The sequence below is a fragment of the Sander vitreus genome, chromosome 16 (assembly GCF_031162955.1).
Source record: "Sander vitreus isolate 19-12246 chromosome 16, sanVit1, whole genome shotgun sequence".
Lineage (NCBI taxonomy): Eukaryota > Metazoa > Chordata > Actinopteri > Perciformes > Percidae > Sander > Sander vitreus.
Window position 1 is genome coordinate 26,631,940 of NC_135870.1, and position 16,404 is coordinate 26,648,343.

A 16,404-nucleotide genomic window follows, 5' to 3' on the forward strand; every position below is an offset into this window, starting at 1 on the left:
ACAAGACCAAGACCCATAGACAGTTGCGTCAAATCTATTCATCTGGATACATTAGAGCCTGACTGGTTTGAACAGGAAACTCACCAGGGCTCCAATGTGTAAGAAGGACCAAATGAAAAGTTTTGCCTAGGAACCACCAAAACGAGGGCTAATTTTTGTCTCAATACCAGCCATGACCATATGTGAGGAAAGGTCATGTGTCACTTTAGCCGTTTCACAAGCCAGCTATGCTCACAAGATTTCCTGCACAAGTTGGTCCTGTTTGCTTCAGCTGTGTCCTGGTGCCTTATGATCCCGATCAAAAGTTTGCTGCAACTCATTGATTTCCGACCCCGTTGATAAAACTGACCTCTACTGGACCAAATAACTACTGCTGGAAGACAGAATTTCCATATAATGGTGTTCAATGGACAGGATGAAAGCTTGTGAACCTGTGGGCGTGTAAGTAGGATGGGCTGCCATAGTCACAGCAACAACACAATTTAAAGAGGTACAGAAGCGGGGAATGGCTGAGGTGTCCGGTGTGTACGACAAACGGTTAGTTTGGCTCATCTGAACGCTGTACACAATCACAGAGAGTATGCAAAGTGCCACCAAATGTTTTTTAAACACACACAGACAAACTAAATCACATCTTGATATAAGATGTGAATAGAAAAAATCCAACATCAGTGAGTGTTATGTTTTGAGCAGACAGCACAGTGGCAGTGAAAGACAGAGAGAGAATATCAACCTATGATAACTTGCAAGAATTTGTTCGTTTGTTTTAATTGGCTCTGTGCTGCAGATGGGTGGGGTTTCTACCCATTCACCAGAGGCCTGTACTACGAATCAAGATCAACATGCCCTGGATTTATTTCAGTTACCCGGCTTCACTAACCCTAACAACCGCGGTCCCGCATAACCTGTGTCACGATGGTGGTTAACAACTAGTTCAATCAACCCAGGGTTTCCCAATCCAGCGGCGCGCGCGTTCACATAAAAGAGGCGGTGTTTGCACAGCACGACCAATCACAAACATCTACCAGAGCCGCGTATTTTACATAAGAAGAGCAAACTATAATTCTACATAAATATGAAGAACACGGACAATACAATACAGTCGCTGCTTCCTAAAACAGGAGGAAAGCTGGCAAAAAATAGCAGACGCTGTAAATGCGTATATCACAACGCTTATCAATATCTTCCCCATCAGTCAGGCACTAGATCTGACCATAATTACACTTGTGCTTTCCATAAACTGTCGTTGCTTTAGCCTATTATTTCAGTTGCAACCCTGGCAGTGGTAAACGATCGTGAGAGCAAATAAAATATATATAAAAACATAATTCAAACCGATGTATGGCATTGCCAACACACGACTCAAGATGCCAATAGCCTATATGTAGGCTAATTCCCTACCATTAGAATCTATACATTTCATAAAAATACCCATCAGGGAATGTTAACGGTGTTGTCGGTCTCTAAATGTTTTAACTTTTCTGAGTGCACCTCTCTCTCTCTGCGCACCGAGCTCCGCCTGATCTTCTAAGAACGATGACGCCGTTATCAACCGAGTATTGATTGTCAGTAGGCGGTGCTTTTACACCGGTTGATCTCTAATCTCCAACCTAACCTGCTTCCGACCAGGTTAGGTGTTTAGCATAAGTTACCACGGCGATTGAACCCGGTAACAAGTGATCCACCGTCGTGGTACAGAAAACCCTGGGTTGAACCTGAAGTTAGCTCGTTAACGCCAAATCTTGCTTCGTAGTACAGGTCTCTGGATTATATTTACTAAGTTTAAAGGCATAGTTTGGATGTTTTGAGTGTTGTATGAAGTACTAATCCATAGTCACTGTATTACCTACAGAGGATGTCGGTCGGCACATTTGGACACCGAAGCTTAGCAATGTACTGCAGTGGGGGCAGCAGCAAAACATATTTTAGCTACCTAAGAAGAGGCCCACCTAAAAATAATTCAATATCTGTTTAAGTGAACGCTATATTTAGGATATTTTCACTGCTTCTCTACTACTACTACTTCTCCCTGTACACCATCAGTCCGTCAAGCTGCTAAAGTTCGCGACGACACCACCCTGATTGGACTCAGGGCCCAGTGCAGTCAGAACAACTTAGAACGCCCTGTAGACAGTGGAGATGGCTGTGGCCTTAAGGAAGGATGTAGGCCAACCGCCTCTATTTCCTGGGTGACTCCACAGTCAATATTGTGGAGTCTTTTCGCTTCCTGGGCTCCATCAGCTCCCAGGACCTTAAGCTGATGTTCAGCTCCCTCATCAAAAAAGCACAACAGAGGATGTACTTCCTGCGGCTGCTGACGAACTTCACCCTGATAAAGACAAAGATGGTGCACTGCCATCATTGAGTCCATCCTCACCTCCGCCATCACCATCTGGCGTACCAGATGGTGATGGCGGAGGTGAGGATGCAGCCACTGCTAAGGACAAGGGTAGACTGCAGCGTATTATCCTCTCTGCTGAGAAGGTGATTGGCTGCAATCTGACGGCTCTCCAGGACCTTCATAACTCCAGGACACTGAGGCGGGCAGGAAAGACTGTAGCCTCTCCCCTCTGGCAGGAGGCTGCGGTCCATCAGGACCAAAACCTCACGTCATAAAAACAGTTTCTTCCCCTCTGCAGTCAGCCTCACCAACAAGGCCTCGGACCATCACTGTCATTGACTCTCTCCTTTCCTTTGGCACTATATTTTCTCAAGAGTAGAACTTCCATATTCCTACGCATGAGCGCAACTGTGCCCCGCAATTTATTATGCGGCAGATTAGCTGTTTGGGTCAGACTTTCAGAGGTTTAGGGAAGAGACAACAAATGGAGGAAAATAAAAAATAAGTGATTATGACCGCAATGACAAAATGCCGTTCACTGTGAAGACAAGGAGGACACCTTTATTAGCCAGGGTATACAGAAGAAGAACTTTTGCAGAGGGAGACTGAACGGGCTGAAAGAGAGAGAGGGAAAACTTCTGCGAAAAAGGAAAGTGCTGTCTAAAGGTAAAGCAGTGATAATATTTGAAATATAGCACTTAAACTTTTAGGTGAGCCTTCTTTTTGGTGTTTAGCTGATGCCATCATCCACAGCAGCACATTGCTTAGCTTCCGTGTTGGTACTTCGGTCCGTTTCTCCAAACTGGGGGCGTGCTGACCGCCATCTACTGTAGGACTAAGACTATAAGTACCTCATACACCACCACTTTAAAATATCCAAACTATCCTTTAAATTGGGTGTAAAAAATACAAGGACAACTTCGAACATGGTTGTAAGGATAATATACATTACCATAGCATTACGGTTTTCATTCACTACCTAACTCTAATCACTTCTACTTTTATATCATTGTTAAACTACGGTTAATGGAAGTAAACACTTACTGCAGATGTTTTTAAATTAAAAGCCTACCAGGACAGGGATAGATTATGTCTGTGTTCAAAATCGCATACTAATGTAGTGTGTACTACATACTCAATCAGTATGTACATGCATACTGCCTACTAAATTAACAGTTAAGTATGCCATTACCAGCAGACTGTTCACACTGACGCGATACGTCTTCTCTGCAAACAACTGTATCGATCACATGACTATATATGCACATGACTGTATTTGCAATTGAAATAGTACTTTTGTTAGAAAAATTAAACTCTAGCAGCAGACTGGTTAGTATGAAATGTCTCTGTCGTTAAATGTGTTGCTAATGGAATTAGTAAATGTACATTATCCTAAATGTAACAACAGGTCTGATGACCACACACAGAAACACAATTTCATCTTGTCCTATCTGTACCTGAAACTGTATTTGTTTTTAAAAAAAAAGAAAAAAAAAAAAAGGGTTGCATCCCCGATGCATTCCACTGGTCTTTACCTGAATCTTGTCACAGCAACTACATTTTAACTTTGGTGTCTCTTTTATGTTGAGTATGCATCATTAGTGTTTATCCTTTGTGTTTTAAGTTTACAGACAAACGTATAAACTTCTTAGTCCAAAGTGACAGGTTCCTGTTGAAGATAAGCAACCAAATTTAACCCAAAATGTCATGGTATTTCTGTAACTCCCTTTTTGCGTTTGGCTTATCATAAACTCAGGGACTCAGCGGGTCATTATTTTGTTAAAAAGCAGCTTGGGGACTTTGCATGCATCTTCATCAGTATGAAGACAGATGAGGAGGGTGATGGTGCTTTTGGAGTAAGAGTTCTGTTTTAGTGGGAAGAGAGCATGAAATCAGGTGAACTAGAATGAGTTCAGTCTCTCAGTCAGGCAGGAAGGAAACCCAAGACAGGAGCAAACAAAACAGGCAGTTCACTTTCAATGGCATTGACTCAGCGTCTTACACTTCTATTCCAACACTTTGAAAATTAGTCTAAAGGCTACATGTAACACCTACAAATTACTTCTCCTGGATATACTTTTTAGCTGACTTACAGACATTACCATTTTTCTGTTAATTATGGTGTTCCTCCAGAGTCCATTTTTGGCCCGCTGTTGTTTTTAATATTCATGCTCAGGTCATATAGAACCAATGTTGTCTTTAAATCAGGGATTCCAGCAGCATTTTATACAAGAGGCAGCCCGCGTCACCTGAAAAAAGACCACCTCCGCTACCCAGGCACCCTAGAAATGATATTTTTATGACGTCTAATATTATGTTTATTAGGCTTTGAAGAAATGAGTAGTGGTGCTATATTACAAAGCAAATGCCACGTATTTGATGAGTAAGGCCATTATTAAAACCCTTCCTTTATTACTGGATTGTTGGGTCTTTGTAAATTATAGAGTGTGGTCTAGACCTACTCTATCTGTAAAGTGTCTTGAGATAACTCTTGTTATGATTTAATACTATAAATAAAATTGAATTGAAAATTGAACTGAACTGCTTTGGTAACTACACTGATAATGAGATGCGATGCATCAGGATCTGTTTGATTGAGCTCAGCAGGTGATACTGTCTGATAGAGTAGCTCAGCAAGTGATTGTTTGATCAATCACAATTTAAACTAGGTTCCCAATAGAGTAACAAGTATCAAGTTAAGGTTTAAAGTTAGGCTTGACCAGCTAATGATAACAGATGATAGCATTAATGACATTTTATTTTTGCCATCGGTGTTTTACGTTTGAGTGCAAAGACAGGCCTGATGTGGAATCTAGTAACTTCTGACTGTAATTCAATGTATTTGTCCATTTTTCTTTTTAGTTCCATTATGGGTTTCCTACAGAAGTGAGAAAAACAATTCTGGTGATCCATTGTCTAAGTCTGTTCTTAATTGTTTTATCTCCTGAGACTTAAGAATAGGTGGGAAAAGTATTGCCGGGGTACATTTTTCTAACCAGGTGATTCCACAAGTAGTCCAGCAGCGCCGTGGTTTTGTGCCTTTCTTCGCTGTGCATCATACCACACTGGGAGCGTTTCAGAAGCAGAGCGTTTTGCTTGTAGATTAAGTTGATTTGGTCATTCTTCCCATTTGTGGTTCTTCCATAAAAGTAAGTTATCTACATAGTTAAATGATTTCTTCAATTTAGTCCAGTTATAAACAACATGGATCAAAGATGTGTGGCTTGGTTTTAGTTGTTGAAATAGTGTGGTGATAGATGGGGCGCCCTGGCAGCTCACTTTGTTGAGCAAGCGCCCCATGTACAAAGGCTCAGTCCTTAACGCAGAAGCTGCGGGTTAGATTCCAGCCTGCGGCCCATTGCTGCATGTCACTCCCCCTCTCTCCCCTTTCCTGTCTTTAGCGGTCTTGTCAAATAAAGGCATAAAATACCCAAAGGAAGAATCTTTAAAAAAAATAAAAAATAAAAATAATAATAATAATAATAATAATAATAATAATAATAATAAATTGCAGTGATGTGATTGATTTTGCGAGTGCGTGGGCACCAGGGTTTGGTGCATGGATAAAATTAAAACTATTCTAGTTAATATAAACTATTCCTAGCACATTGGGTTGTGGCGCAGTTCAGCATCTTGTGGCCAAAATGAGTATTACATCAACAAACATTAAAAAAGGACCTTTTTTCACCTGTTCATAAGTTATAAACACAGGAGAGAAAAAAACAATTTAAATCAGAAAATGGATCACCAGAATTTATTTTTGTCACTAAGGGCTTCTGTAGTTTTCTGTTTCTTATGGAAACAATAAGTCTTTTTTTTAAAAAAAAGAAAAAAGTAAAAGAGAGGGACAAACCTTTAAAAAGGCCATTATTCTTTAAATACCTATAATTGTGATCATCATTAATAATAGAATCCTATTTGTCTACATACTTGTACTTCTTACTAAACCATAAACTTTATTCACGCTTGCAAATGCCATTTTTGTGCTTCTAAAGATTTTTCTCTTTGTATAATAATATTTTTTTTTAGAGCAGACGTTTACAGAACTAAATAGCAAGTGGTCAAATTCCCTCTGAGCCATTCTGACTGAAACAACAAGGATTCAACACGTTTTCAAATGTAAGCCCTACAGACAGTTAATCAATCTGGAATATTAAACTGTGTTTAAAAACATAAATTCTCAGCTCGGTTATGTTCGGTAAATTAGCATTAGTCACAATACCGCAGAGCCCTTTGAGTTCTCATGAAAGGCAAAAAAAAGCATCCTCTAAATTAAAACAACTATACTCTTCCTTATGAAATTCAACCATTATTTTGTTTCTGAAATGCAACATTTATTATTGGTATGGAGGTTTAGAAAGGCTCAAAATACCCTACATAAGACTGACATGACCTCCCTGTTTATTACCAAGGTGCAGAGTGAATGTGAGCCACTGAGTGGATGTCTGTGTTTTCGCTGCCGTTCTCACAGTTTGCTCCTCTCATCTCAGCTCATTACTTTCTGGCTGAGCTGCAAAGTCACAACTCCAAAATATCAAAAACTATTTACATTTTCAGCCTCTTCATCTCAAAAGTACAGTACATTTAAAACCTCACACTGAGCTTAACTCTTACACGCGACTATCTACACCTGACACCAACCTCACTTAAAAAGGACCATACCAAAGTTTTTTTTCACAGATTTGACCTTAACTGACATTGGTTCATTTATATGAAAAACACAGCTATCCATCCCAGTCTACCTTTAGTTATCTTAATCACTTTTATTTTTGTACAATTCTTATAATCAATTAAGTCATTTGAAAAGCAAAAACATCAAATATTCCATCCAGCTTTGCTTATGTGAGGATGTTCTACTTTTCTTGTAAACTGAATATCTTTGGGTTTTAGACTGTTGGGGAAACAAAACCTGACCTGGAGCTTTAGGAAGGTACACAACTGTCTGACATTTTATAAACTAAACAATTAGCCGATTAATCACAAACTTTATAGAATTAATAGAATATTAAAATAAATACTGAAATAGTTAAAGGTGCAATATATTTACTGTTTTAAGTCCAAAAACGACCACAATATGTCATCAGTTATTAAGGAAACATGCTAAGCTGAAATACTATCTTTTCTGACAATAATGCTAAAGCCAGTATTTTTTCCATTTAAATTTCCATTCCATGACGGATGTCTGTCTGTGTTTTGGCCTGTGTGTTGGTATCAACTGCCCAGTTTGACAGCCAGGCCGGGTTGCCAGATGGTCTGTAAAAACGTAAACCCAGTGCGCTACAGCTGTACTACAGCCGTGGAAGCAGCAAACAAACGAACGAGATCAATGGAGATAGATTCTACCCGACTAAAAAACCTTGGCATGTTTAACAGTTGCATTTCCTCCTAAACATGTAAGAATTAATATTCAGGCTAATTTATCAAGGCAACTAGGGACGGGCATTTTCAGTCATTTCAACATTTGTGTACTCACATTGAATTATATAGGAGTACTCGAGTTGGTTACTTGCAAAAACAATTGAGACACAGCCAATAAAGTGATCGCGACTGGTCCTGGCTAACGCCGCCATGCTAACAAGCCATAACTGCTAACGTTACCGGAGGACCAGACAAGCGGGCCACGGCTGTTTACAACGCGTAGCCTGTTCAGCGGCCGAAGCTGACAACGGTGAGTAATTTTAAGCTAAGAAAGGGTGGCTGTAAATCGGGGAGAGAGGACCGTGAGTTTGCACTGTTTCTAGCGGTTGTTGCCGTAATTTTAAGCCGAGAAAGTGTGGCTATCAGTCGGGTGGAGAGGACGGCGAGATGATGATGTTTTAGCGGTTGTTGCATTAAGTAAGTAGTGTGTTCCATTTACCTCGGAACTCGGAAGCCGGAGCTGGGAATGAGGTCACACCCGAGTTGAATGCGTTCCATTTACAAGTCAGAGTTTCATTGTTTTCATTAGCTCTAGTCCGGTTAGCCAATGTTAGCAATACCAGTTGATAACGACGCATTACACCGTTTTTGGTGCATACAAACAGCGTAACAACATGTCCACAGACAGAAGTTGAACCAGCCTGTGTGAACAACTGATTTAGTGAGACACAAATAAGACAGAAGTGCTTATAACTTTATGTTACTACAGCTTTCACAACTGTTGATACTGGGGGCAGCCACGTTGGATTTTGAACTGGGGCTACTGCGAGGTTGTCCGAGCCTCGAGCTCGGAAATCCGAGGTCAGGCGGCGTGTTTCCAACTTTGACGTGTGAAAATCCGAGTTCCGAGTACAAATGGAACGCACTATAGTTTTAAGCCGAGATAGGGTAGTTGTCAATCGGGTACAGAGCTCCGTGTGAGCAAAGGCTTTTATGACAACATGTCAACATAGCCAGCATCTAACGTTAGCTAGTCCGCTGTGCTGTGGAATAAAGTCTGTCTATGTAAGACTAGCGTCTAGCAACATTGTTAGATCCTGCTTTCTCAACCTGGCAACCTCCGTGAACTGGGGAGTCTGGGGAGGAGGGGCCGGGGGAGACAACTCTCTCCAGTATTTTGAATTTGGACTGCAGTAACTATTTACAGACCTAATGTTTTGTAAATGTTATACAGGAATATGTTTACAGCGCAAATTCTGAAAACAAAAGTGGTGCATTCAAGTATGCTGTGAATTCTGGGCTTAATCTTACAAATCAGTATAGCACATATTCAAACACCATATATTTAGCAGTAATATATAGAGGGAACCATGTGTAGTCAATGAGCCAAAGCATGCTCAATCATTGGTATGGTCCTTTAAAAATAGCATAATGCTTTACTTTCATTTGATGGTGCAGAAAATGCCATGAGTTTAGAACTAATGAGTCTTTGATTTTAAAAGATTATATATTTTCACCATTACTACTAAAAGTTGGTGTAATAGCTGTAATTATGTCCATTTTAGCTTTAGCAGCTCAGCCAAGAAGATGAACCTTCTTTTTCCCGCCTTTAGTATTCAGTGTGCATTTTCTGGGGCTTACTGGTGCCTCTAGAGGCCGGTGGTGGTATAGCAGCTCTGGGGTGTAGAGCTCCAAGTCGCACCCGCTGGCAGGGAGGCACATCACCTCCACAACTACTTCCTCCTCCTCACCTCCTTCTCCTTCCTTCTGAGAGGAGTCAGGAGGTCAAAGGAGGGAGGGGGCATGGCAGCATCCAAGGACAAAAAAAATTAAAAGGAACAACAACAACAAAAAAGGCACAGACAACAAATAAATACCTACACACAAACAATACAATAAATAATAAATACACATATAACAACAACATACTGAAGGTCCAAAACGAAATCATAACCACACAGAAACCACAAAACACCAAGGGTCAGGCTCACGCACATGGATTAAGCATGGCCGTTCACCATCTTTTAAAATGGTACTGATGATTAAGCTAAGTAACAGTACTATGTAGTAGTATGTTTGTACATTTCATTATTACATTCTCATATAAAAGCTGGTATTCAAATAATGGCAGAGTCTAAATTAATAGGCGAGCAAATAAAAACTGCTCGCCAATGAATTACCGGTTCTATAAGGGCTCACATGGTAAATTCAGTAAAAACGCACATTTCCATAGCATAGATTCCAACAGTGCAACAACAGTCACCACTCTGCTGCTCACAGAATCTCTTTGGAAATAATGAGTAAATGAAAAGGGAACTTGCGTTACAAAACGCTCTTACTTTGCGGTTTTTTCGATCGCTGTTAAAACTTACTGGAGATGTATCAAATGAAAAGCCTATCAGGAGGAATGGGAGTGATCATGTCCTTTTAGCTGCTATAAGGCTTTCAACGTGAAAAATCTGTGCAGGAAGTGTTGGATTTCATTGAATGCAGCTTGACAGTGAAATAAAAACCAACAAAGTAGAACACACTGGACTGATCAGTGAGTGAGAACAGGATTTGTTTTAAAAAGAGAAAGAGCAGCAGAGTGGTGACTACAGCCACATTTCCACTGCATGGTACGGCATGGCTCTACTTAACTCGGCACGCTCTTATTTGGTTTTCCATTAGCAAACGTTTTGGATGGTACGTGGTACTTTTTTGGTACCACCTCGGTTCAGGTTTCAAGCGAGCTGAGCCGATACTGGAGAGTGGAGTTAAAACACCGCCAACTACTGACCACTGACTGTGACTGAATTGTCACTAGAAGTGACACAGAATATCCTGCATAAACCTGCCATTTTGAAATAGCCAAGCAACCTTAAATTGAGACCACCATTTTTTTGCCCAAAAAACTGCAGCGTACACTATGCCGTACACTTGACGAAGTGCAGCTATTTGGTTGCCGATTAAAGGTTCAGGGAGTGTCACGTTAAAGATGTCACGACAGTTTCAAGCGTCACAGGTATCGCAGTGGCAATCAGCTGAGAATCTCGCCTACGCTGAGGAGGTACCATCCGCAGTGGAAAACAAAGGTTGAGCTGAAACATGCAGTGGAAACACAGCATATAACTTGATGGCATTAGTGCTATGGAAAGGTTAATTATGCCAAATGTATCAAGACAACTTTTTAACATGGAGGATGTGTTGAGTCTGCATTAACAGCATTTTATTGTAAAATTACTGTCTGTGGTTTCAGGATTTTATCATGAAGGCTGTGCTAAACCATTCTACTTCTTTTCTTTCACCAGGTTGCATTTTCAGTTCAGTGATATATTCACTTCTGTTATTTCATGGAGAACTGTACTCTAACTATGAATGTTTTACACTCTACATTCTATCTAATGTACACTATCTATCTATCTATATATACTTAAAGGCTGATCTTTGATGACTCATTTTTCCAAACAGGCCAGTGTACTCAGCTCTGCTGAGAGCCTACAACATCTCCAATCAGTCATGTTAGCCTATGAAGTTCCTCTGAGAGGATTCTCTCTCATTCACACCTTTAAGAAATCACTTGGTCTAATGTGCCTGACATAGACGCTGATGATCCTTAATCAAATCAAGCACTAATTAATACAAACAAAACAGTTAGACTGCCAACACAACACCACGGGACAACTACACACAGCTACAGATGTAGCCATTGTACAAGGTCCACATTTAATGCTTACTGCAGTGCAGCAATTAACAGGATCATTTTATAGCATCATGCTATTTAGATTATTTAAGCTACGTTTGAACAACAGGGCCCTGATCAGTACGTTAGTTTAGTTCAGTACAAGACTTGTTTTCAGTTTTGTTCTATGAACAAACTAATTACAGTCCAACTGGCATAATTACAGTCTACCTTTTTTGTATGTACGTAACATAAGTTCAAAAGTGCAAGTTGCACACAAAAGTATGACAGTTTTGTTTCCTAAACCTTGCTAGTCAAGTTATCCCAGCTCCATATCGCTAAGATCATCAATATGAAAAACACAAAAGACAACCCAGATCTGGAACCCCCTCCATATCAATTAGTTCCCCTATCATTTTATCTCTGACAAGTACCTCAAACAACTAAATACGGTGGCCGACAGGGGCAAACGCCCTGCAACTTAAGAAAACACACGCAAATAGACAAAACACATGCAAATTTAATAAACAACTTCATTCATTTGACAACACATACGCAGCATTCAGCAAACGTGCTGCAAATGCACACAACACAACCACATAGATAAACGCACTGCAAATATAGAAACGATGCAAAAAAGAAAAGCACGCAAACCACGAAAACAAATGCAACAAAAAAACGCAGCATCCAGATTCCACGACGGAAGTTCTCCAGACCTCTAGAGGGAGCAGCTAGTGGAACAGCTGGATTTTCGACCCCACGGGGAGAGAGAGAGAGAGAGAGAGAGAGAGAGAGAGAGAGAGCAAGAGAGAGAGCGAGAGAGAGCCGGCGGGACACATTCAATCTCAGAACGGTGTGCACCGTTGTGAACTGTAAATATTAAGTCTATGTTTGAGATAGGTTTTCTCTCGTTAGGTGGGTGTGTCTCGGCTCAGGTCACAGGTGATACTCAATCAGCAGAGACGTCTGTAAACTCGTGGTAATAAAACACACACACACATACATACATCCATTTAATATACAGTCTATGGACGGGAGGCATGAGACGGGAGCATAGACTGTATATTACTAATATATTATGTTATGTTAATAATAATAATAATAATAATAATAATTTAATATACAGTCTATGGAGTTCTCCAGGCTGCAGCCATACCTGACTCTAATAAAAAGGCAGAGCGCTCCCTCCCCCTGGGGTCGAAAATCCAGCTGTTCCACTAGCTGCTCCCTCTAGAGGTCTGGAGAACTTCCGTTGTGTAATCTGGATGCTGCGTTTTTTTGTTGCATTTGTTTTCGGGGTTTGTCTGCTTTTCTTTTTGCATCGCTTCTTTTTTCGGGGTTTGTGTGCTTTTCTTTTTGCATCGTTTCTATATTTGCATCGCGTTTATGTATTTGGTTGTGTTGTGTGTATTTGCATGCGTTTTCTGAAGTTGCAGGGCGTTTGCCCCCGTCGGCCACCGTAGCTAAATCATTAGCAACGGCATCTGTCTGTTACTGGAGGGCACACTGGGTTTAAACGGACTGAGGTAAAGTCCAAAGTAAGTAGGGAAAACCTCAAAATATCCTTAATAAGAAATATCTAAAAACAGCTAAAACTATACGACATCATGATATCTTTTTCTGGTGTGCAAGCAGGAGTGTACAATACAACACGTTCAAAGACTGTGCACGTTCCAAGTCTGTGCGACAATCCATTTCAAATATTATTTAATATACAAAAATTACAAACGCTCAGTTGACAGAGTGACGGACAAAGGACTGACCTGTTTGTCTGAGCGGTCGGCAATGCTGTAGACCAGCGGAGGAATTGAGCCTTCTTTGGTTTTCCCAACATCACTGCGGAAGTGTTCACTGGCAGGCAGACAGCTGAGGAATACAAACACACACTATGGGTCTAAGTTTACAGTATTTGTGTAGCACACACACAGTCAGAAAAACCCATGGTCGCATTTTAACGTCTCTGCTTGTACAGCTCCCATGATTTTAGCTGAGCAGGACTCCGAGTCTGTGCTCTTCTTCTGTGGTGTTCACCCCATCAGATGATACTGAGAAGTGATGCAAAGCCGTTTTTCTACTGCATAGTATGGCTCGGCTCAACTCTTTTTTGGTTTTCCATTAGCTTCCTAGTTAAATAAAAGGTTCAAATAAGCATAAGTTGTGGGTACTTTTTTTTTTTCACCTCGTTCGTGATTTCAAGCGAGTAGAGCTGATAGTAGAAGGTAGAAAACACTGCAGGCAAATGACTGGTCAGAGAGAATTGTGAATGGGTTACCGTCAATGGCGACCACAATTTTTGTATTCACTCAATTCAGAAGTGCAGACGTTCCTCTATTGGGTTGCTAATGAAAGGATTTGGAGAGTGCCGCCTTAAAGATGACAGCAGTTTCACGCGCCATCGCTATGGCAATCAGCTGAGAATCCCACCTCCACTGCGGAGGTACTATCCGCAGTGGAAAACGAAAAGAGAAAAGTACTGGTACCAAAAAAGTGAGTCAAGCATAGCCGAGCTGTACCCTACAGTGGAAACAGCATTAGGGCCAGAGGAGCAGCAGGTTTACCTGGCAGGCAGCTTGTAGATGTAACTGCAGCCGTCTTCGGTCCAGATGATGACTTTGTCTGCGGCGATGAACTCTCCTCCGGTCCAGGCCTGGTCACTGTCACTGGACACTGAGCAGAGCAACGAGTAGTCGCCTGCATCAAACACCTGACACACGCACAAAAGATACACACATTTTCATGTAGTACAGCTCAGGCCGGGTCAGACTGGGGCCAAAATTGCATGTCCATGGCTCACACAGTGCTTAAAAATGCTCATATTATGCTCATTTTCAGGTTCATAATTGTATTTAGAGGTTATATCAAAATAGGTTTACATGGTTTAATTTTTCAAAAAACACTATTTTTGTTGTACTGCACATTGCTGCAGCTCCTCTTTTCACCTTGTGTGTTGAGCTCTCCGTTTTAGCTACCGAGTGAGGCGTCTCACTTCTGTTCCATCTTTGTTGGGAGTCGCACATGCGCAGTAGCTAGGTAAGGACTACTAGCCAGTCAGGGCGTGCCACACTAGCAGCTAGGCGAGCATTATAACGTGTGTTACAAAGTGACGCATGTTCGTCACGGACGTAAAGGCTGGACTACAATAGAGCTGTTTAGAGCAGTTTGTGAACAGTGTTTTCTGTTGGAGATGGTAAGTCCCTTTGGGGTGGACTTTGGGCTTTTTCACTTTGTAAACCTATAACATGCACAAAAAAGATATATAACACAATAAAGGAAAGGGAAAAAACCAAAAAGCATAATATGAGCACTTTAAGTAGTCGGAGCGTAGTATTACTTAGTGGTAAATAATGCAGGTTCTTACCCTCCAGTACTTGGAGCAGACAACCAGCAGGCTGCTCTGAGTAAAGGTACAGAAAGAAATACTCTGACAGCCCTGACAGTAGATGGGTTTGGACTCTTCTTCAAACACAGGGTCCAGGTCCTGAACACACACACCACCAACAAATTAGAGCCTGATTCGATACACCAATCAATATTTGAGATTGAAAAAATAGGTCATGACATTTCAGGTAATGATTTGTTTCTAGATATATATCGGAATTGTATTGGGGAAAATATATTTAAGGTGCATTCATCCATTATTATAATATTCAAATGTTCCATTATAGTCCTAGCAATACTGGGAAAGCCTGTGTTCACTTCGACTCGTGTTTACACATCTATCCGGCAGTATACACAGCTGATGTATTTGTATGGCGGTGTACCTGCATCCTGCTGACCTCAGCTGTGATGATCCAGACCTTCAAAATCCCAGTCACTGACACTGCCACCACTGTGTCCTCTACATTGAGACAAAGAAACAGAATACCAACAAATCAAAGTTAGTGCCTCATGGGAAATAATACAAAACTTTGCCTGGTAGCATATTTACATGGTTACATTAAACATGTTAGAGTTATGTGACCATTTAGCATAGAAACATGCAAAAATTGGCTTAAACATAAGCATTGGTTATATCTCTATTCATAGTGCCATTATTTTGGCTCATGCTTGTTTCATTAACCTTTCGCCCCATTTATAAAAAAGAATCTAAATTAAAACAATGGTGCTTTAATAACTCACTGCTAAAGGATGATACGTTTATCACTATATTTTATTTATTCACTGAATACAACCCCCTATTAAATTATTATTTGAGAGGCTCTTAAGTTCTGCATAATTAAGAGCATGCTGCTTTGAGTGACTTAAGTGGCTGTAGTCACAGGGGGCGAACATAGCATTGCGGGATTGTGATATACATTTCTACTATAAATGCGCATGGTTGGTCAAAAAACAGGGCTGTCATCAATCAAAACACTTCGCAAAGGAAATTAGCCAAAACTCAAATTTACATACGTGGAAATGTTACATACGTGTAGCTCACTAGACATAACAATCTGGTAAATTCTCTCTGTGGATTGATTTGAAATTACGAGAAGACCAGCTGAAAAACAGCAGATAAGTAGGGCTGTTGTAAGGGGGGGGGGGGGCAGAATGTGAAAAATCAGACATGTGATCCAAACTGGATTTAAATCACTTACCAACACATACAATATTAAAATCAACTGAACTCGCCTGGATAAACCAATCCCATCAGTTTAATCTCCAAAGTCTTTTCCAAAACCACATATGTCTCTCACCTTGTGTTCGGTGGGATCTGATGATGCTCATGGAGCTGATCCAGTCAGGAGAGATCTTGGACACCAGGGAGTATAGGACCTCCAGGCTGGTGGCATCCACCACAAGGATTTCTGGGTAGTGGCCATTGCATAGCAGACGTGCCTCCCTCTCAGTGCTGATGGTGAACTGATAGAACTGGAGAACCACAGAGGAGGAGGAGGAGGAGGAAAAGGAAGAGAAGAAACAGGGAGAGGAGACAGAGCAGGAGACACCAAAAGGTGAGGAGAGATGGGAACATGAAGAAGAGAGTCAAAAAACTAAAAATGTTAGCCTTCCAGCCTCTCAAGAGCAAGAACAACTACCATTTCTGTGGTGAGTATGACATGAC

At 40.9% G+C, this 16,404-nt stretch overlaps 1 protein-coding gene across 4 annotated transcripts in view; it reads right to left on the reverse strand.

Annotated features, from left to right (window-relative positions):
- Positions 1 to 16,404, reverse strand: part of wdr7 (WD repeat domain 7) — a 159,271-nt gene that overhangs the window by 138,264 nt on the left and 4,603 nt on the right. For 3 of the 4 annotated variants that reach the window (XM_078272135.1, XM_078272138.1, XM_078272137.1), the window contains exons 5-9: positions 16,037 to 16,211; positions 15,122 to 15,198; positions 14,719 to 14,838; positions 13,919 to 14,064; positions 13,124 to 13,226 (exon numbers count right to left, since the gene is read on the reverse strand). In XM_078272135.1, coding sequence (XP_078128261.1) covers positions 13,124 to 13,226; positions 13,919 to 14,064; positions 14,719 to 14,838; positions 15,122 to 15,198; positions 16,037 to 16,211 — 621 coding nt within the window. The remainder of the gene's footprint in view (positions 1 to 13,123; positions 13,227 to 13,918; positions 14,065 to 14,718; positions 14,839 to 15,121; positions 15,199 to 16,036; positions 16,212 to 16,404) is intronic. The other variant, XM_078272136.1, reaches the window with a different exon arrangement.